The sequence below is a fragment of the Melospiza georgiana genome, chromosome 4 (assembly GCF_028018845.1).
Source record: "Melospiza georgiana isolate bMelGeo1 chromosome 4, bMelGeo1.pri, whole genome shotgun sequence".
NCBI classification, from domain to species: domain Eukaryota; kingdom Metazoa; phylum Chordata; class Aves; order Passeriformes; family Passerellidae; genus Melospiza; species Melospiza georgiana.
This window is the reverse complement of record NC_080433.1, coordinates 14,856,651-14,880,287: the sequence shown is the minus strand read 5'-3', so window position 1 is coordinate 14,880,287 and position 23,637 is coordinate 14,856,651. Positions and strand designations below refer to the sequence as shown.

The 23,637-nt window shown below is 36.9% G+C and overlaps 1 protein-coding gene across 2 annotated transcripts in view; it reads right to left on the bottom strand.

Moving 5' to 3' along the window:
- CCDC91 (coiled-coil domain containing 91) overlaps nucleotides 1–23,637 on the bottom strand; it is a 112,576-nt gene that overhangs the window by 5,512 nt on the left and 83,427 nt on the right. For both annotated transcript variants that reach the window (XM_058023525.1, XM_058023524.1), the window contains exon 12: nucleotides 20,499–20,612. In XM_058023525.1, coding sequence (XP_057879508.1) covers nucleotides 20,499–20,612 — 114 coding nt within the window. The remainder of the gene's footprint in view (nucleotides 1–20,498; nucleotides 20,613–23,637) is intronic.

Genomic DNA, 23,637 nt, shown 5'->3' with positions numbered 1-23,637 from the left:
CACTCATACTCATCTTCCTCTATGAAATATTCACCAACTTTTTTAAACACTTCAAATTACTAGAGGAGAAACCCAGTCAGAACTCTATAAATAATTGCTGTATGTCAGAATAATACTCTCCCATTCTAGTAACTAACAAAATGGCACATGGAAAACATAATTTTAGGTTAAGCACTGAAACATATGAGATGAAATCCTGATCTCACCACAATAAAGGTATATTTTATTATTAATTTCACTATGGCCTGAAGTTCACCCAGAAAAGTGAAGAAAACAAAATTAATGTTAAATTTGTCTCTTCAGTTTTCCTGTCTGTATAAATATGACCGTTTAAAAGTTTATTTTTCAAAATTATCTCTCAGATAACACAACTTCTCAATAACAAGTGTATTTTCAGCTGTAGAAATAGTAGCTACATTTATTCAAACACATATTGAAAAATTTACCTGTACTTCAAATGATAATTGGAGGATTAATGTATTCAGTAGCAGTAGCTCACTAAACTGGCTCTGTAATACTAACATGAGTAAAAACTGCATCTTCTTTTTATAATGAAATTCAGCAAATACAATGACCAAAGATTAAAAAAAGAAGAGCAAAGATGTTGAGGAAGAAATCTTTTAATTGTACTTTTATTATTGGTGTCTTTGTAGTTGATCACACATAAAATAAATAAAAAATAATGCCATTATATTGTAATGAAGCAGAGCAATTTCCCTAAGAGCATAAAATCAAAAATAAGTTTTTGAGTCCTGTTATTTTTCCAGGAAAAATGCAAAGAAGTTCATAAAGAAATTATTCCAGCACTGATATTTACACTTATGTTCATCCATGCAGGAGGAAGAGGCAGTGGGGGAAGACTTAAAATCCTCAAAAGTATCCTTGTTTCTCAAAGAAAATCCTGATCATGCAAAGACAGAGAAATTTCAAATGCAAAATGAATGTTTTGGAGACTTGAAAACATAGAGATGGGTGTGTGAATAGAATGGGTTCTGAAGGTAGAATTAAGGGACTGATAATAAGGATTTTCATTTATTTAGTGTTTACAAGTAGCTGCTGGTTGGCTCCTGAATAGGATTAATCACCAAGGCATTTCTTTGAAGTTAAATATTTATTAACCACAGGTAATTATTCATAGACATCAGTCTGGCATAATTTCATCTTTTCCAAAGAACTTGCAGTATAAGCATTCTTATATATTTCCTGTCCCCTCTCTGATGAATGTTCAATAGAAAGGGGACATTTTGACACCAGAGGTAAAACAATTGAAGCTTTGTTTAAATAATTGGTAAAATAGTTTGTCCTAGCTAATTTAGTCTTAATTTCTCTAGGTATTTTTATTGCTGATAAATTTACTAAAGCTTTGTCTGTTTGCTGTTTGCAAAAAAACTGATTTCCATTTGCTATTAGTCTGTATGGTTTTGTATTATATAACTTTACTAATTTAAAAATTTTTCTATAAAAGAAAGAAAGAAATTGAAGAATGATGACAGGCATACTTCAGATTATGTTTTTTATAATTTTGAGAATTATTATAAGACTAAACGAACAATTCCTATTATTACTTGAAAAGACTCTGGAATAATTTTTCATTTTATTCTATAGTTCTGACTTAGCACTGTTTGATCAGCACTTAGATGGATGTGTCCATGGAGAGCAGAACACCAGTAAAAAGTGCTGATGATGACAGATTGCTTTTCTAAATTTTTCTATACTAGAGGAACAAATTTAAATCCCTTTGAAATCAGTGGAATCAGGAATATACATTACTTAGTATAAAGCAGAAATTATAGTGATGCTTGATTTGTTCATGTATATAAACAATTTACTAAAAAATGTTGTCAGTGGCCCTTCCTCCTCTGTGCAGGGACTTGCTTGACAATGACAACAAGTTCAAAACACTCTGGGTTGCATCTGGAGCAGGGAATGCAGATATAACACAACTTCTTGCTTGGAGTCAACCATTGATGTTGCAACTGAATTTGCCTTTAGGTATTTCCGCTTCTCCTAATCACCTGTACATCTGTACCTAAAAATAATTACCTGACAATAGGTAATTATTTTAAATTGATTTTGGCATCAGTCTGAGCTATAAATTACAGTTATGGTCTTTCTGAACAATGGTCTGAACTTCAGTTCTAAGTGAATAAATGGTTGCATTTTAAATATGTGATTCTTTCTAAATATTTTTAGAGACAAAGTATTTTTGGAAAAATAATGGCTTTTCGTGTATGATCAAAACCTTAACTTTTGCAGGCTCTTGCTGGCCCAATGGATGGAGAAAAGCACTATTTCACCTTAGTGCTGAGATTCCACTGTACTGGACATTGGCCAACAAACACAGTCCAACAGACCCTTGCAGTGTAATTAAACACTCATCTGTGTCTTTTCACTGCTTGATTGGTCAATGCTCCTCTTTGAGGAAAATTCAAAGACAAAGGCTTAGCTTTGTACAATTTTTATGATATATAGACAGGTTTTGTTTGGGATTTTCTCCCCACCACAATTAACCCACTCCAGTGAATGAGCCTGACACAATCCTGAAAGGTTCTGAGGAAATTCAGAAATTCAGCCACATGCTAATATTTTCTAGTAAAACTATGGATTCAGAACTCTTTCTCGGTGCACTAACATGAACTTCTCCCCACAGATTGAACAGAAGGCTTTGAAAAAATTCCCTAGCACACTAAACAGACCATATAGAAAAATTATTACCTTGAGGAACCTGCAAATCTGAGAGTTGGATGAGGAAACAATGAGCTACTTCCTCTCATTCTATAATGGATGAGAAGGAAAACAGATCCATATGGTACATATGTGCAGCAGAGCTTATTTTAGAGTTAATCCCAGGACAGGACATTTTTGTCTGTCCACCTGTGAATTTCTACTATTGATAACACTTACTAAGTATATAAAAACAAGGTTCTTCATGGCTGTAATTTATACATTATCTCCTCTACATTAGAAAGTCATCAGTGTTCAAGAGAACCTCTAGGAAAGAGTGATGTTTAATAAATTATATTGCCATGTGAAAATGTTTGGGTTTTTTCCCCCCTTTAAATAAATAATGCTGCACCTTCTAAACCTTAAGGATTTTATGCTTGGAATTTGATCATTAAAATAATACCATATGTTGGACACATCTTTAAAACAGATTTGCCTAGTTTGCTGAAGGTGGTGGGAAAACAGCCTGTCAAACCTTTCAGAATCTCCACCGTCTCCCAGCTGGACCCAGGAATGTAAGAAAATACTAACTTTTCTTCATATAAATACAAGAAAGAAATTTTCTTTCAATCAAGGAAATGAGATCAAGTGCAAAAAGAACTAAAAACCATTGTAGCATCTGCTCAGACTACTGTAGAAGGTAGGCATTTTCTAAATGAATTAGAAAATAGGCATTTTCCAAGCCCACAAAAATAATAATGAACATTAATGTGCATTAGCATATGAGACATCTCTGCAGTGACCTATCTACTTAACAGGTTACAAACATGGGGTTTGTTCTTTTCTAAAGATTATTTATTGAGTATTGCCGTACACTAAAAAATGGAGTTACCATAATTGCTACTATAATTGCTGATTGGTCCAGCAACCTGATTGTTGTGGTTTTAAGTCACATATTCAAGATTCTTAAAACAAACATACAGAAACAAATGCCAGTGTCTTCAAAATCTCTGACTGACAAATAGTTGATATTTGGCCCTGGCAGATGCCTACACAGCTTCTGAAACACAATGGATTACAGTCTCCACAGGGCAGGCACGAGCAGCAGGCTAACCACAATGTGGCCAAATTCATCAGATCACTTCCTCTGATATGAAAAAAGAGAATTAGAGCTTTACAACAGCACCTAAATAAAGGATTTATAAGTGACTCAGACTGATTTCTATCCAGGCTTGCCAGAGCTTGAGCGCTCACAGAGTGTAGAAGTCCTTAATAGTTTTCTCCTAATCTCCAACTGTTTTAAGTAACCAAATCAGTCTTGGGCACTATCACATCCTGATTTAATACAGCTACAAATGACTTGGCAGAGATTACACAGGGCTTTTGTGGAGCTTCATAAACCCAAATTGCCACCTTTGCAGGAAAAATGCCTGAAGACTAGCAGCCTGTGCTTCCTGAAAAGCCCTGAGTGCAGGGCTGGGTGATAGATCTGCTATCAAAGATCTGTTTCATTTGTCAGAATGCAAACATGTTCCAAATTAATCCACAGTAACCACGCTTGGTTAAAAGCAGCAACAATCTTCCTACCCATAAAAATTTCTATTGTTATCTAGCCAAATAAAAAAATGTTATCTGATGGGCTCATGTTGAGTCATGCTCACAGAATTGCCTTACAGTACCCAGATGATATCTACAGAACTGGATTAATTAAGCTTAACTGAAAAGCAAACAGCAAACACAGGCATTAATCAGAACAATATTTTTTGTTACTGTGAATATGTATTTTGCATTATCTATTAATAAATAGGTAAAATAGACATAATCATTGCATCATAAGTTTTTGCAGTGTACACAAATTGGAAAAAAACACCCTAATAATGTGCATGACTGTGAAACCACAGTTGTATGACTGCTACTCCATTGCCATGGGTGCTTTCTAAACATCTCTATCTAATGTGACCCTTCATGAACAGAAGGCTCAGCAGGAGCAAAACTTCCTTGCCTCTAAGAAGGGTAACAGGTGGTTGATAACACACATGGCAGAGAATCACTGCTTTAGGCTGAGAGGTGAAAAAACTGCGTTATATGGAAAGCTGAAGCTACAAAGAACAAAACGAGTCAGGCTGTAATTAATCTGCCTACATATCAAGGAGACTGCAGTTGCATCATGATTATCTGAAGGTTCCTGTGAAATTGTGACACTATCTGCCACAACCTCTAAAGCAAAGTGTCCCCTAACAACACACTGGAGTTTTGTAAATAGCAGCAGAAGCAGAAAAATCTCACCTCTTGGTTTTGAGGATCACTTGATTTAATAGCCAGGTTTCCATTTTAATGAAACTTTAAGATGTGACCAGATGAAACAGGACATTCTAAAAGTCATGGGCAAAGGTGATATCACATGAAATACAGGTATCTTTCTAAAATTACCATTGTAAGCTACAGATGATGGATTCACATGAAGAAATTAAATGAGAAAAAACAACCTGAAGCAAATCTGTGATAAATATAGCATTAAATCTGCGGCAATATAAATGCATTAGGATAAGCAATTATACATTAAGGTTCAGGGAATACAAAATCAATGTCCTACTATTCAGACAGAAATTTTTGAGCCCGCATTTAGTACTGGACTTCTTCAGTATTGAGAAGATCGAACACAATGTTTTTTACTGACAGTAACATTTTACTGGAAAGCTCAGTTTGGAGTTTGAAGCCAAGCTACTGCAGCAAAATTCAGGGCAGCTGCTGGCAAAACAGCTCATAAAGCTGCAGCTGCAGCACTGTCATCAAAGGCAAGCCCTCCTTGTTTCAAAACACACTCAGACTGAGTACCCAGGCTCTCAGCACATCAGCACTTACAACTCCACAGGCAGGACATTCTAAAAAGGAGGGAGAAATAACCAGAAGGACACAACAACAATCTGCAGGTTTTCTGCTCCATGCTGCTCCAAATCCTTCCTGCAGCTGCCAGCCAGTGCAGACTCCTCGACAGCAGGGATAGAGTGCATTGCTCAAAGCAGTTCCCTTTGGGCAACTTATATTATTGCCTGGCTGTTCTGCTGCTTTTCCAGATGCACATTTGTGTCAAGGCTTTGCTGAGAAATTACACCCAGAACATACAATTGCTGTAGGTGAGATGGTCACAATACAAAGCAACACTCCATTTTCAGAAGGCTTCAAATCCTGTTTTATTATAGCATGCATGCTTTTTATACATTCCTACAAAACTCCTAAGATTACTCATTGGTCAGGAAAGACCAACAAAGTGCTTATTGGAATAGACAGTTGCAGGTTTCTCTTATTTATCCTTCTTTCTTTCCTGGTTTCTATGTCAATGACCTTGGTAGAAAATTCTTTCAGGGGTAAACGTGGATCCTTTTATCAAACTTCTCTCTAGCTCACAGAAGTTGCTGTAAAACCTCTTCTACACACAACCACAAACAGAACAGCAGTTTTTCACATCAGCAATACCATGTTTCACATTAGTAAAAAAAAAAAAAAAAAAAAAAAAACCAAACAAAAATCCAGAAGAAACTGTTGCTTAGCAGGGTGAGGCGGGGGGAAAGATTAAGGGAGAGAAAAATATACTTGTCCAAATTATATGAGTCAGTAGCCTGCAGCCAAAGCAGAAAAATAATATATATACTTATAACTATAATTCATTGAAGAATCTTGCTGAATTTCTAACACACAGGTAAATATCTGAATGCAAAAAGCAAACAGGAAACCACATCCCTTTGCTTCGCCTATCCAATCTTGCTACTGCTGTAGGTAAGAAAATTTATTTCTTTACACATTTCTCTAGCTTCACAGACAACTCAATTAAGTCTCAAAGTTTGCTACCACTGGCTTTGCTGCAGGAATCTAATCGCAGGAAATAATTATAGGAAAGATTCATCAAAACACATATGGTAAGGCCAACTTGCCCATTTACTTTTTAAAAATCTGACTTCTGTAGAAGGATAAAAACAGCAAAAGACATAACTAGAAAAAAAGAGCAAAGAAGCTGCAAAATTTGGGGTAAAAATACTCGGAATTTTCCTGCATATGACCAACTATGAAAAGTCTCAAATAATTCCCCAGCTAAAAGACTAAGCAGATAAAACTACTGAGGTTTAAGTATCTCCCTCCACATAAAAGGACTTGGGTGTCCTTTAATGAGAAGCAGCACAAAAACCCCAAAAAAACCCTGAACTATGAATATTCCTCAGCTGTAGGAAAACACAGCTTAAAACAGAATAAACCATCCTTAAACACAAAGATATCTACTCATTTTAATTGTGCAGTGAACAAGAGAAAAAAGCAATTTGCCCTCAAAACTTGACAGCCAAGACAATCTGCCAAATAATGTGAATTTGTGGTGGTTCTGCAAGGACTCTGGGCTTATCCTATCCTGGTACATGGACAGAGAAATTTCACAGAGCATCTCGTTAAAATTACTGTGATTTCTGCATCTTTAAAACACAAACACAGAGACCACAAAACTGCCCCTGCATGTCATGGAAACAATGGGGAAAAGGGGCTTCTGTCTTCTGTCCTTGTCTCTCTGGGCCTCAATTCCAGTGTAATTAAAATGGTACCACAAAAATCTAGGGATGGAAGAGACAGTGACTCAACTTCTGATCTCTGCACCGGGAACTCATAATAAAATCAATCAGGGTGGAACAATTGCCTCTTCTCTTTTGCAGTGTGACAGCCTTGCAGGTGCATGCCAAAAACCCTTTGCTGAGCACAGCCATCATTAACTCTCTGAAACTCTTTAGGATCCCCTTGGTGCTAAAAGAATGGTACAGCAGGGACTTGGAAAAAGCCAAGAAGTTGACCTATGACTAAGAAAATAAAACTGCAGATGATATTCTTAGCTTTAGTTAATCCAAGTGATCATATTGAAATGATTAAACTTTCCATCTAGTACAAAGCAATGTAAAAAAATTACACCAACTTAAAGATCATATTTATAACTGCTGTTATGTTACAAAAATAACTAGTTGTACATTCTCACAAATTCTGAATCAAGAAATGACAGTGAAAAACAAATACAGTTACAAGCATATGGCTGAATTTGAAAGACAAAGACAGCAAATAAGGTTTTATTTTAACAGGAATGACAAAAAAATCCCCAAAGTCCTCCTCCTCCTCCTCAAAACATTCACTTACTCAGTCTAATAGAATATTAAATGTTTAAGCTTCAAAATTCAGCTGACCTAACTTTCTCACTAGGATGGCAAGATATTCATGTTCATTTGCACACATGGATGCACAGATTTTTCTGGGGTTTGTTGTTCTTGTTCTTTTTTTTTCTTTAAATTACCTATTCTTAGTTAATCAAAATGTCTCTTGAAAATGCCCCTGGACAAGAGTCACAAGTTGCACTAAAAATGGTTAATCCCACACACACCTAATCAAGAACTCTGAATTTTTTTCTCTACTCAATAGCAAAACACACTTTGAGAAAGCCATAGAGAACACAAAAGAACTGATCTTCAACAGATGATCTAGTTACAATTCTCACATTTCCAGAAGCACACCATGAAACTCTAACACTGAGGGATGATCAGGAGAAACACAGGAGAGCCTCACTTGCAGGGGGGCAGAGGTGTGTAAGGATGCTTTGCTTCCTCCTGTCACACACAGCCTTCCTGATGGACAACAGAGACTTTTGGGAGCCTCCTGTGCTTTCTTATCAAATATTTGCAGAACAGAGGGACCCTGGGTGTCAGATCTTGCTTTTCTCTGGACCTCAGGTGGTGCCCAATCACCGGATGATGAGAAAACCATACCACTGACAGACAGATCTGGGTGATATTAGCACAGTGCACACTGCAAGTCTTTATTCCTGTGAACACTCCACATCCACAGAGCCAGATGAATAATTGTGTGTTTGCAGAGCAAATCCAAAGTTACTCCTACAGCAATTAAGATGATACACATTGGATTAAAAACACAATAAATCTCAATCACAAGAGTAGCTTTGAAATAGTGAAGTGTCCAGTCATCTCCTTGCTGAACATCATAATTCATCCTGTTATTTTTTTCCCTTTTTGGCTTTGATAGCACAATATTTTCTCAGTAATAACACCACTCGATTTCAGTTTCAGCTGGAATCTCGCCTGACTAAAGAGTACAGGCATAATCTCAGCCTTTGTAGATTAATACACTGTGGCACAAAAGGATATATGAAACAGTTTTAACTAAGAAAAGAATTTCAAACTCTGGCACTTTTACACTGAAGTAATTGCAGAAAACCCTACAATAGGCTATGTATGTAGTTTCAACTAAATCACTTTCATCAGCATAAATGATCACTCAAAGAGTTTGGAAATTATAATTTTGGTTATTTAACAATTTTCTTTGTATTTCAATGAAACTAAGTGGCATAGAATTGTATTTTTTCCCCCTTTCCATTTGTTAAAACCAGAGCACTGTAATTTCCAGGAAAACAAACATTTTCTTGAATGCATTATGTTTTGCTATTGAAAAGGGCAGAAAAATGCCAAAATATCCTCTGAAGAAAAATGCCTGATAGGATCAATCAACAGAAGTACTGCATTCCTCCACAGAAGATGACTATAACTTCCTTTTAATATCAATTGATAGAAATACTACATTCCTCCACAGGAGACTATAATTTCCTTTTAATATTTGGAAACAATAATTTCAAAGCTTATAGAGACCTAAAAGTTCAGGAAGAAATGCCAGGCTCACCTCTGTATCCCCTGCAGATACATCACACTGCTCAAGGATCCTCATCCACAGAGGAGAAAAGGAGAGCCAGGTGCACCAAACTCATCTTACACTACAACATCCCATAAATCCCTGCCTTAATCCTTGGGATTTATGCTGCTCTTTGAGCTGGGTAAAGGAGCAGTGTGAAAACGCTCCTAAAACATCAATGTAAATGTTTCTTTAATCCTATTAAAGCCACAAAACAGGCCCAGCTGAAGGAGCAGGGAACTGAGCTGAGGAACTCTCAGTGACCCCATCTCCAGAGGACTCTCTATTTGCACTGACCTGTTGGTCACAAGTTCAGATGTCCTGACACCAGGTGGATTCAGGACATCACCGTGGGGACCCCGGGGACACACTGGATGGGGGTGATCTCTGCAGTAACACAAAATTTGGCACTGGCACCTTGTGGCAGCGAAGTTATTAAAATAGCTGATGCACAAACACAAGATAGGACTAAATATTTTTGAATTATTGTTGCTTTACACAGAAATTTATGTTCCCCAAACACAACACTGAATTCCCAAATGAATTCAGCCCAAAATGATACAACTTCATTGCTTTTCTTTAAAAGTCAGAAGAAGGGGGAAAAGTTTAAAGGAAAACACTCAAGGTGACACCACACTTTAAAAACTGGGAAACTGGTCTGTTAAAATGTGTTGGTGGTAACGTTTAGGGTTTGGACTCCCATTAATGGGGCCCCAGGGAAAATATAAACACTCTTTCTGAAATTAAATCTTGAGTTTGCCCACCGCAGTCTTGTTTTCAGCTTCAGCTGCTGGCACGTCAGCCTGCAATTGAGGCCTTGCATCAAATGCCAAGCCAAACATTCAGCAACAAGAATGGTAATGACACCCTATTTTGTTCTAAGGCACATTAAAATATAGCAAGTATTATAAAAAAAAAAAAAAAGGCAAAAAAATCACTCATTTGAGATTAATAACATTAAAGAAACTGATTTTCGTTACCTCTCTCACTTGCACTTGTCTTCAAATAATAAACCTTCAGAAGAAAGCTGTGCTTGACTCCTGAAATCAAACACACTTGCAAAACAGTAACACATATCACAGTTCTGATAATAACTGCCTAAGGGCATAAGCTTTACCGACAACAGCTCAAAACTAAATTCCCTGGTTTTGATGCATGATTTTGCAAGTGACTTAACAGGAATGGATCAATAATTGGATGCCACTAATTTCTAGCATAAATTCCTATCCACAGAGATATGACATGCTAATATAAGAACTCTGTCACTGGAACACCTCCTACCAGCATCTCTTTAAGTTATCCCTTGTATTCCCAAATTATTTTCCTAAACACTGTGTTCGAGGTGAGATTGTGTTGCTCCAGCTATTAGTTTTTCATTCTCTCTTTCTCTCCCAAATCTCCAGCCTTCTGCAATCTCTCCATGTAGATGGATCTGGAGTAAGGGATGCAATATAAAGTACAGCCTCTGTTCCAGGCAAGGGATTGGGATCTCTTTCCTGAGAGGGGAATAGTCAGCCCTGCCCATCCTAATCCCAGGATCTGATGTCTCATGATGCATAGGAGCTATCCCCAATGTGGGAAAAATTGCAGTCTGGATCTACAAGGGATATATGGAGCTTCTAATATAAACACTGCTCTAAGACACTCAATCCCTGATGTGAATCTGGGTTGAAAACGGATCTGACTCAGAAAGCAGATTGTACCCATGACTCAGACCAGGGATTAACAATAATTTACCTGTCATGTGTAGGGAATTTGAAGAAGCTGCCAATTTACCAAGGAGACAGAGGAAAGGGTGCACCAGGAATTGGTACAGGGACTTGTTCCTCCACTAACACACAATGTTAACTTGAATAATATAAGATACAACATACTCTAGCCTGCTACCCAATAAATGAAGTGAATTCCAAGCTTTACCTTTAAAATCAGCCCCTCAGTGTGAATAACAAAATGAGACCAAGCACGTGTCAATTCTTGGCTTAACCAACAGCATTGTGTAGAAATCCTGCACTGTTATTTGCAGGCTGAATGGATTTCTTTAATCAGAGGGTGGTGGGACACTGGAGCAGGCTGCCCAGAGAATCTGTGGATGCTCCATGCCTGGAAGTGTTCAAGGCAGGGCTGGATGGTGCCCTGGGTCAGTTAGAGGTGTCCCTGCCCATGGTGGGGGGGGTTGGAGCCCAACATGACCTTCCAGGTCCAAACCAAACCAAACCAAACCAAACCAAACCAAACCATTGTGATTCCATGATTCAGGAAAGCAGCAGATTTGTGTGTTTGATGTACTACCCCTGGAATAAGGAATTAGAAAGAGGGCAAATCCTTATGATAGTTCTAAGCTAGAGCCAAAAATGGTTGCAGCAGACACATTTAAACCATGCAAGCACATCAGTCCTCAACAGGAATGACATCAGCACTCCTGCTGGAACCATAAAGTCAACCATAAATTTAAAAAACCTGAATATTAGATGTAATAACCTGCAGTAACTGCAATACCAGTCTAGTTACTGAAGTTAATGTAGTACTATATGGGAACAGTTCTTTTCTGTTCAAGACATTTGCAAGTAATTTAGAGGCCTTCCAAAGCAATAGTTTCACAATCACATGGAGTACTTTTCTGAAAGGCAGGTATAGGGGTTTCTTATTTTATTTCCATTCATCATCATGTCAGTTGTGTAACTATCTACTTTATTAGAAATAAAATAATTGAGCAAATTTACTTAATAGAAAATAAATACTGGATGTGCACAGTTGAAAAAAAATTAGGCAATTTAAGTAAAGCAAAAGCGGCAATTTCTAATCCAAATGAGATTAGCACCCAAAGAATCTGAGCTCTTGGGTTTAAAGCTACATTAGGATTCACTTTTCAAGAGGAGATTTTGTGGAGTTGCAATGGTTACTGCCAGTAGATGTATCACAAAAGGAGTTACCATCATGCATGGAAGCACCGAGAGGAAAGCAAAGGTGCAGTCAACAACAGAAGGTTTAAGGACTTCTCATCTAAATAGAGATGTTACCCATAAAATTAAAGTCTAGAAAGCATCCAATTCAATAATTTCAGGAAATACAAAATATAGATAACCAGTAGTTGAAGTCTGTGTCAATTCTCAGTTGGACAGGAAGCTAAACTGCTGTTTAAAACACTTTTTAATTTTAAAAATTTGCTGTGATTGCAGTTAGGACAATAAGCATGAGGATTGGTGTATGGGTAAAATGAAAATGGGTCCAGCCTCCTGACACTTCCTCAGTGGCAGAAACACCAATTACATATACAGATTTTTCTACAACAATAAAGTCACCTTTGAGAGTAAGAAATTAAAAATCAATAGCAAGAAAAAGCATGGGTTTTTTTCTGTTTGATAAGAGGGGCCAATAAGCCACAGTTATTTCCAATTAAACTGATGTTTGAAGGTGTTTTCTGGTAGTAATATTGTTTTCAAATCCCTTTTTACAATCACAGTCAGTTTCAGCCACCAGACAGACATCTTATTTCTCTTCTGCTGTACTGACCTTCCTCCTTAGTTTGATCTAATTCTTACTACAAAAAGGGTTATAAATTACAAGGTCTTCATAATGACTACATGACCTATATGATACCTAAGGCATTTATGCCAATATTGTAAAGGACTAAAACCTTATTTCAACTGCAGCACTTGAAATGTAAAGGGAGAACTTTTAGTCAGGTTTGTTTAAGAAAAACTTTAGAAAATTGGCGATTTTCTGTGATAGTTCTGATGGATGAATCACAGAGTAACTATGCTGATGTGCACACATCTTCTCATAGGGTCAGATTTCAGGAGTGAATTACAGACAATTCTTCAGACAATTTGAAAACCCAAATGAATTTGCAGCAGCCTCTCCTCCACAAGGCAGATAAATCTAATTAAACTTGAGTTTCATGTATTCTTTTTCAATCTTTACCTTAAATAACTAAACATAAGATATTAGTTTCATCATAAAATCTTCTCTTAAAATATCAAAGAATGAGGAAATTGCACAGAAAATACTTCACATTTTAAGGAAAAAAAATCTACATAGATAACAGGGGTTATAGCAATTTTAAAATAGATCATCTTCCACAATCTGTATTGGTAAAGGTGCTTTCACAATAGATTTACATAGGCTTTGCTGCTAAATGAAAAAATCAAATATAAAACCCCCAAGAAGTTCTAGAAGTGCATTCATAATAAATCAGATCTGTACGATTATATTTAATTATGACACATAGCAGGTGCCGCTCAAAAAACCCCTAAAATGGGATTTTTTACCATAACCAACCCCAAAAGTCAGTGTATCAGTTAGAAGCCTACTCAAATAGGAAATAAAGGTTTACTTGTTTCCTTCAGACAAAACAAGCATACAAAATACACTCCATAAACACAGTATGCTATTAGAAATAACCCTGAAAAATAAGGATAACCATGGAGGAAATCAGCAGTTTTAATCTGAATTGCAGTCAGATTATGTCAGATATGTCCTGCTGTCTTGGATATAACTTCATCACTATTTTTGTTCCCTTCAAAAGCATTGTGACTACACTGCATCTCTGCACTGAATGAAATGCACAATTCCCCTTTCAAGGCGTAAATACTTGTTGCACTGCAGAATAATCCCACTGAAAGTGGGGAAAGCTATGACTTGCTCTTGCCTGGAATAAAATGACCTTCTATAAAGGTGTTTTATCATGGTAAAACAGTATTTTCCAAATATTCCAAGTCTTTTTCAGAAAAGAGCAAAAACAACTCTGGTTCTTCTGGTTATGTGGCAAAGAGCCAAGCTGCCTGTCCTGGCACATCCCACACATCCCTGGGATGAGCCTGGAATTCTGTTTTCTAAAAAAGCACCTGTATTATTACCAAACTAAAGGGGTAATTCCTCTATGCAAAAACAGAAGAGAAACTTGTTGTATTTTTTTTTTTTTTTTTGCTTTCCTGGGAGACATGGCTTATATCATCTTGCCAGTGATTCTTAAATATAAATACTGTGGTTGAAATAGGCCCTTATTTTCTGTATTGTCAGAAGTAATTATCTATTAAACACAAAACCCCCAAAAGTGTCTCTTTGGCTATTCTCAATTCTGCAGTATTTTGGTAAACATTAGTCAGAGGAATGTTTAGCTCTGTTTTCTTCTAAAGGTTATGAGGCACAGCTGCACAAATCATATGGGAGCACACAGTAGTACAGAGAGTTTTGTTATACTGGTGACATCTCTGCTCTCAGAATCCGACCCTTAAATCAGGATGGGAGTGCATTTATGGCAAGTGTCTGACCTTCAGGGAAACAGGGGCTGCATTAAAAACAGATCTGTCATTCCAGTGATTACTCAAGCCCCAACATGCAGTTTTTTCCTGACAGGCCAAAATATGTCCTTTAAAGCCAGCAAGAGCTGTGTACAATTAGCAGACAAAAGGTGACTGATTAATGTCCTCAGCTTTGCTGTCAGAAAACAAGCAGCAGATTTTCCTGAGGGGAGATGGATGTCAGTGTAAATAGGAAAAATTAAAATTTGCTTGTTGGCTAGCTAATCACCTCATGAAGTGAATCTTTGTGATTTAGAGAAGTTCTTTAAATAACCTATTCAGCACAAGATTTGTTTGGTAGAAAACTTTTCCTCTTGTAACTTACTCTCTCCTTTGTATACCAACTTCAAAAATTATTTTTATCTCTATACAGCTAATGGTCACAAAAATTAATTAGGAAAATAATCTAGATCACTTTTTTGACTGCTAAAAATACATAATAAATAAATAAATAAACTATACTGAATTAATATTTTTAAGTATTCAATTGGAGTGAATAGGCAGTAAAGTACTGAACCATGACATTTATAAATACCTTGCAACCTGCACCAACCTGAATATTATAACAGAATACTTCTGTAAACCTCTATTCTACAAGACTTCCTAACATTTGTGTGATTTTAGAAATAACAAGGCTTAGTTTTTAACAAAAGGTTTTGTTGAAAGTTTTAACATTTGCAGATTATGTTCAAGAGCCCAGAACATTGTCCAAGTATGAAAAAATAAGAAGCAGAGCAGAGAATTTCCTCACCTTTCTAACAACAAATAATTGGATACAGATCTCAGTTTGAAGTACAATAATGATCAATCAATTGCCTTGATCATCAGAATTTTTATGAGACACCTGAAAATATAAAGCTCCACCAGAGTTCTCTGGGTGACATTCTGGTCTGTATAGATGTCCCCTGACAAACAGAAATGCTTGCTTAATTCAGTATTACTTACATAGCTTTCAATATTTTAATTCAGTTATTAGAAAAGAAAATGTATCGAGTTAGTTTGTGTCTTTTACTTCCTATCTGCAAATTAATTTTAAAAAATCTCAGCCAGTCATATAAAATTTAAATATATTTCAGGAATTGTCTTCATAGAACAGCAGGAGTTACAGAAAACTGCACAATATCTGTAGGTTCACAGTATAAACACAAAGAAAAGGCCAACACATAGCCTCAAAATAATATTAAGAAGCAAGGAAATTAATATACTGCAATAGTGATATTATTCTATTCAGATATTGCTTAGCTGCTATTTTACTATTTATCTTGCATTTATTTTCAGTTCAGAGAGGAAGCATTACTCTCTCAAGTCAGCTGGCTTGGCTTCTCTCAGACCCGTGGATTCTGAAAATTCACCTTAGTACCTTAGAGCAATTCTTATCTTTCCATCTCCCTGGGCCATCAGGGGCAGGCAGCACCTCCTTCACATCCTGGACCAGGGAGAGGAGACAAAATGCAACCAGAGGATGAGGGAAAAGCTGTGATCTGGACCCCCCTTTGCACAGGGAATTATCACACTTCTCCTTTGCTCACATATCTGCAATGCTTGCAGCACACCTCCAAAATTTCAGTCAACCTTGGAACCACAAACAACAAATGTGAAATTTCCTTGGAGCTCTTACAAATTGCAATTTGGGAAAAAGCTTTGTTTATATCCACTTCAGCATCAGCCAATGAAGCAAACTGTTTTAGTAAATGGGCCAAAGTCCCATGTGAAGTCTATAAAAAAGTGGAGCAGGGATAGACCCTGCCTGTCTTTTTACTCCTAACAGAGCAGAATGTGCCCATTAATCAGAATTTAACCAAAAATACTGCAGAAGCAATGCAGTTGTACAGGTCAGGGAAGGGCACTGTTATGCTTCTGTTTTGTAGCCCAGGGATCAAAGTTTGGGAGCTCTAATCCTAAACCAGAATTTACAAGGCATTAGGCTCTACTCCTTGCTCTGATGCCCAGGTAACAAACACAAACATGAATGTACACACCTACACTTGAGAGCCTATATATGTACAGACATGTACATTTATTCCACCACATCAGCAAGATGTTTGAGCAAAATAAAACTATTAATCCTTTAAAAATTCTAGTGCTTTTTTTATACTGAACGCTTGTGGAGATATTTCCTTATACAAGGTAGTTCAGCTCTGGTGTTTTTTAAAGGATTAATAGTTAACAATTAATGCAAAAAGCTGGCAAACACTTCCTGCATGAATGGCAAACACTAAGGCAGAGCCTGAGGGGCTGGAATGTGCCAATTAGTGCCAATTGGGGCAATTAATGTGCTGGGGCTCCTCACAGGGCTGGGTGCTTCCAGAACACTCAGGTGATCAGAAACCACAATGCAGAGCCAGAGGTTACAGCATGGTGAACATCAGGCAACACAAGATAGTACTGATAAATAGGTCTGTGAATCTTGAGCTTACATCAAAACAGATGGACTTTGGATACTCAAGGACAAGTGCTTCTTTACTCAATTCTAACCAAACTGAAAGATTTTGCTTCCCTCTACATCTGTGTCTCAGACAGAGCTCTATGGCACATGATATGCATTGAATCCAAACAAAAAATAACATTTATTTGTATGACAGAGGTGAAAGCAGTGGCTTGCCTCTTAGCCCCACTCAGTGCTGTCCTGGATTGCCAAGCAAATTTTATTCTATTTGCCATCTGGATGGCAGCTGTCTTCTGCCCACTTAATGGGCAGTTTTCCTTATCTCTTCGACAACCACTCCTCCCTTTGGGGAGACATCTACTGATAAGGGGCCATTGAATGTCACTGATTGACTGATAAGAATTACAAAATCCCATTGGGAGATGCCCCGCCCAGAGGGAGGAGCCAAGCATTCCTACCTGGATATGATCTGGAGATTCTGGAACACCAGCACAGCTTCTCCACTGGATTTCCCAGAGGAACAGCAGCCTCTTCCACCTCCAAAGACTACACCCTTCTACAGGATCCCTGCTCCAACAGAACCACACCTGACACTGCAGGAGTTCTGCAGCCACATTTCCAATGGGACTGCTACCAACACCCTGACCCACAGGGTGTCAGGTTGTGTTCTGACTCTGTCAGTGTTGTTTTGTATTACTGCATTGTTTATTTTATCTTTTTATTTTCTCCCCTAATAAAGAACTGTCATTCCTGCTCCCATTTTTTTCCTGAGAGCTCCTTAATTTAAAATTTATAACAATTCAGAGAGAGGGAGTTTACATTTTCCATTTCAGGGGGGGCTCCTGCCTTCCTTAGCAGACACCTGTCTTTCCAAACCAAGAAAAGTGCCTTTTTATCTGTGTGCTACCCTTCACCTCTGCCCCCTCACTCATTGTTTTGCCTTCCTGATATTTATTGCAGATGAAGGCAAAGCAAGACTACACAGTCAAATATACCTTCAGGCAATTAATAAAGATAACTTTCTGGACATAGTGTGCACGGACCTAATTCTGCCTAACATGCATTTGAATTTGACTCAGGTGGATTCTTCAAGGTGTTACAGAAGTTGAAGTAAATCTCTACAAGTTTGGTAGCTATGAAAAATGTCTTTGAACACACAGGACAGCCTGACTCCAATTTAGTTTTGATGCCTGATTTGGAATGGTGGTGGCTATGAGATAATCATGACATAACAAACAGTTAAATTCCTGATTGAAATTTTCTTCACATCTTACATATCCCCATTCTTAGGGCATTAGCTATGGCAACAATAAAAAAAATAATTCTACAATAAAAATTTACATTTATTATAGAACAGATGAAATAAAACTAAGACTGCAGTATATAATTAGAACTGCTGCCAACATAGTGAAATATATCTGTAAAAACCTGAGTTCATATGCCATAATTACAATGCATGCCATATCTTCCTTTATTGTATGAAAATACCTGTTTCAATCAAATTTTTTTTTCTTTTTTTTTCTCTCTTTGTTTTAGCTTTAGTGTTCTTTTTTTTGAAGGTGGAAAGACATGCCAACAAATTCTCCCCTAGCTTTGGTGACTTTTTTGGCTTCAATACAGAGGAAGTTCCATTTATTCTTGTCAGCATTTTAGCATGATGATATTGTTGCTTTTTGTTAAGCAACTTTCTCCTAATTCAAAAAATCCCCTGCTAACCAGGTACAAATACTGCTGTGCCAATGGTTTGGAGGGTTCTACAAGCAGATTTTTAAAACAATCATGACACAGAGTGCCCACTACCTTTGCAAGTCTGTACCTGGGACGCCCCTGTCAATCATAAAAACCCAGAAAATCTCTCCAAATCCTAGACAAGGCACTTTCCCTGAGTTCTTTCCAGGAATTCCTTACATAAGCTGCTACCTCTTAGCACAGTCCATAAAGTATATTTATACTCTTACAGGTGTATGAGTTTTGACCATTTCCTCTGCCTCCTATGCAATTATATAAAAGCTATTATGTTACATGATTTGGAGTTAAACAAGTCTTTCACTTCCAACCTGAATATAGGCAATCTTTATAAATCTTATGCCAGAAAAATCTAGTTCTCCTTATGCATGATTTTTAAAAAAATTAATGCATATGTGTCAACTGATCAGAAAGAGAAAAAGGTTGGCTGAAAAATTTGAATATGCTCTGTGAAATGAATTTATGCTCTACCAGATAAACCAAAGATTTTGTTTCTTTGAAGGTGATATTTTCATATATATCTGCACTGGAGGCCCTACTGACCCATTCATTTATGACACTTATGATAAGTAAGTTATTTTAATAGTAGACCTACTTTCACCTTCCCCACAGCTTATCCTTCATAAATAATTGACTTCAGATATGCTCAAACATCCTTATGGATCATGTTTTGCACTGGATTCTGTTTAAATTGTCTTTCCAAATCAAACAAATCCTGCTAAAAGGAAATGTCTCCACACACAGCATAATGGAAGGAACTCACCCAACTGCAATCCTAACTACCAGCAGAGTGAAACTTCTGAAGGTAAAAATCCTGTTATCCATAGTATTATTTAACCTATAAAAGCAGGGAATATAGAAGCAGAGGCCAATCTCATTATTTCTACTTCCTTCTCAGGACAACATTCCCCATTAGATTCAAGCTGAGTGATTTTGTTTATTGAGAATACTGAAATCTGATCTCAGGCTGCTACTGCCCTATGAAAGAGGTTTTTAAAAATTATTTTTTGCTTATGTTTTTATAAAGAGCTTCAAAGGGGAGAAATGTGTTATTTTTTTCTCCTCCTACTGAGAGCAAATCAAAGTCCCTTGAGCTACATTTTACTGTTTATACACAAGCATTAAACTGCCAGGATATAGCATGAATAGAACATCTGAAAACAACTTTCAGAACATTGCAACATTTCATAACAAGACCAATGCACTGACTATAAATCACACTTAATAGAATACTAGTACATTTTCAGGTTCTCATATAATATGGGTTGAGAGGAAAAAATTAATGGCCTTTGTGTGCATAAAAACTGCACAATAAAGTTCATTTGTGAGCATAAAATAACACCTGTTATTTGTACTGAAATGTTTTCTATGATCTGAGCTCAGATCACAATTTAAATCTGATAGACAGCATTTATGCCCCATCTTAATGGTATTTTATGTAATAAGAAATGCTATAAATTTTAACTGAACCATTAATGTCTGCTTTTCAGCTTGTGATGGACTTAAAAGTCTGCAAATATATATGAAGGTATCAAAATAACAAATTGTTTGAAAAAATGAGTGAAAGATCTGAAGACCTAACTCCTGATTCTGTTTTCCTGTGAATTTCAAGAGAGGTCTGAGGCTTAGCAAACTTCATCAATTTATCAGTTCATGATGAAACCTATTATCCACTGGTAACTCACCCTCTTCTGCTCTTTCATGTATTCCATCAGTTCCTCTGTTGTCCTTTTTACTGCTTCTTCAATTGCCTTTTCACTTCGTTTCTGCTCCTCCAGTAATGCTTCCTTGACAAGTTCCTTTCCAAAAGAAAAGCATGTAAGTGTACATGAAAAAAATAAAAGTCACAAATGTGATAAAAGATCATCTCTTTTCCTCCTGCTAAATTTTTATTGCCTCTGCATTCATTTCCCAGTTATAGCTATCCTACATGTATTTATCAAAATCGATAAATTCAGTACTAAAGGGTAAATAAGAGAGAGGGGAAAAAAAAGAGAGAAATAATCACTTTAAAGCTATATTAATAGAAACACAATGTTCCCTGGGAGCAGAAAATAATAAAGCAATTCAGGTTTTACCTTCCATCAGGAGCAGGGTTGGCAGGGATTTACCAGTTGTTGTTATCAGGTCAACAACAAGTCAGCTGGAAGAGCCCTACAAGATCATCTGCTCCAGCTGCCTGAGCCCTTCAGGGCTGCCCAAGAATTAAATTATTAAGGGATTCTCCAGAAGCCATTTCTCAGTAGAGAAAGCCAGGAACCACTCCTTAAAACATCCCTGTCACCTGCAGTATTTGGTTAAGGAAACAAATTGCTGGGCTAAAGTCACAAAACTGTCCCAAAACTGAAGTCCCAAAGCTTCCCAAAGCCACTCATGGAATAAGCATTGACATTATTAATCCAAGTGTTCTGTTCCCAAGATTCAGGAGAACAAAATGACAAGACACAGATCCCTATAAATCCCCAAAATGTAACATTTTCAGAAAGCAAAAAAAGCATCCAGTAAAAGTAATCTCATGATCTTAAATGTTTTTTCAGGGAGATCAAGAGGAAGATGGAGAGTGCCTCAGAAATCAGGGAGAAATTGGCAATTCCTATGCCTTTGTTCTGGACATTCCAAATTGGAAGAAACAGAAGCACTAGTGGTGCACCTGAAGAATTAAGCAGGAAATGGAAAAAAACCTCAGTGGTTCAACCAGGAACACAACATGACTTCTAGTGTATTTATTCACATACATGATTTATGATTTTTTCTTAAATTTTTGAATCAAAACTTTTAGAAAATCAAAGGTAAATATAAATGGATTCCTTATTACTCTTCACTGGTTAGACATAACACTGCACTACCCACAAATTTGTTTACAGGCTTGCTGGACTGCAGAGCAGTACAGACATTTTATGATACATATTTACAGCTTGGATTTGGGGGAGTGGGGAAGGTTGGCTGGAGGACAGGTGGAGTTCTAAGGTTTTGGAAATACAAGATATTTATGAAGTTGTATAATTCATCTGTATATTTAAGTGGCATTTTACAATAAGCTATTAGTGTACTAAATGAATAACCCCTCCAAATTGGATCAAACTATTTTTTTTAAAGAAGTCCCTTCAGTGGAAGTTATTCAACTGAAAAAGAAGGCTCTATTTCTTACCTTTAGTTGTTTGCTCTATTTCAGCCAAAATGGAATAGTTTCTGCAAAACTACACTTTCGCTATTTTTATAGCAGAAAAAGTCTAAAATCCCAAATTTAAAATGTGTAACTATGTAGTCCCCACTGTTCCAGAATGCAGTACACATGAAAATCAGTTGTGAAAAGTGATTATGATTTTTTTTCTATTTTAATTCAGTTTACCAAAGAAAAATCCTGAGAAAAAGGTTTCTTTCACTACAGAACTCTGGCAAGACTAACAGAAAAAGTAGCAGAAAATTACATATTACAGAAATATGCTGTTCTTATAATTATATTTTCATGACAGTTTAATTTGTCAAAAGGTCCCAAAATACTGTCTTCTGTTAGAATGGAGAAAAATCCCATAACCTATCCCATTAAACTCTTCAAAGCAAATTACAGAACTGATAAACTGCTGTATCTAAACATCTAGAAAATTTTACACCCATAAAATACTTGCAATCAATTGATGTTAAGTATCCTAAATATGATACTCGAAACACTACATAGTCCAAATAAGTATTTGGACTATAAATTCCAAACAAAAACACAATTAAATTCTACAAGTCTATTAATAAAATGCAAGAAAACAGAAACCCCTAGCAATACTCTTATGGAACACTAGTTCATTACACTGATATTAAAAAAGTAAAATTGGAAAGAATTCTTTTTAATTTCTGCTGGTATTGGCACAAGTCCCCAGGGCTGTGGTTAGATCACCATCCCTGGAAGAATTTTAAAAACATGTAGGTGTGGCACTTGGGGACATGAGTTAGGGGTGGACTTGGCAGTGTGAGGTTAACAGAGGGACTCAGTGATCTTAAGGGTCTTTTCCAACCTAACTGATTCTAGGATTCATCTACTGTCACAGACATCTTCTATGAAAAATCCTTTCCTTAGGATTTTTCCTCCTGAGAAGCTGAGAGACCTCAGGAACAAAATGTAAACATTGATTATCTGCTGCTGTGGAATGCAACAGGTGCATCTGTGATTGGCCCATGTTGGTTGTTTGTAATTAATGGCCAATCACAGTCAGCTGGCTTGGACAGAGAGCCTGAGCCACAAACCTTTCTTATCATTCCTTCTTTTTCTATTCTTAGCTAAACTTCTGACGAAATCCTTTCTTCTTTTCTTTTAGTATAGTTTTAATATAATATATATCATAAAATAATAAATGAAGACTTCTGAAACATGGAGCCAGATCTTCATCTCTTCCCTCATTTAAAAACCCCTGTGAACACCATCACAATCTACCACATTCTAGTAAACCAAGTTAAGTGCTGATGAATCTTCCCAAATTATAAATCATTCTCTGTTTCAGACACTGATCGCCTCCTGTTACCACCTGAAAGTCATCTCAACACTTATGTCACCAGACAGATCCTGTGGCCACCAGACAGGCCAATCTCATGTGACTGCACAAAAGGACTCCTGCTTTCATGGGCTTCATCCCAGCCTTTGGATTTACCAGACTGCTGGCAGCTGTCCACAACACTTTCGATTTGTTGGGTTTTTTTCTGCGATTAATCACAGGATGAATCACACAGATCTGTTTCTCTGAGATCCCAATATCTGTTTCTCATCTGAGCTGAAATGTTACCCTGCTGACTGGATTCAGGAGAAATGAGACAGTTCCATAAAACACACAACTTTCTTCA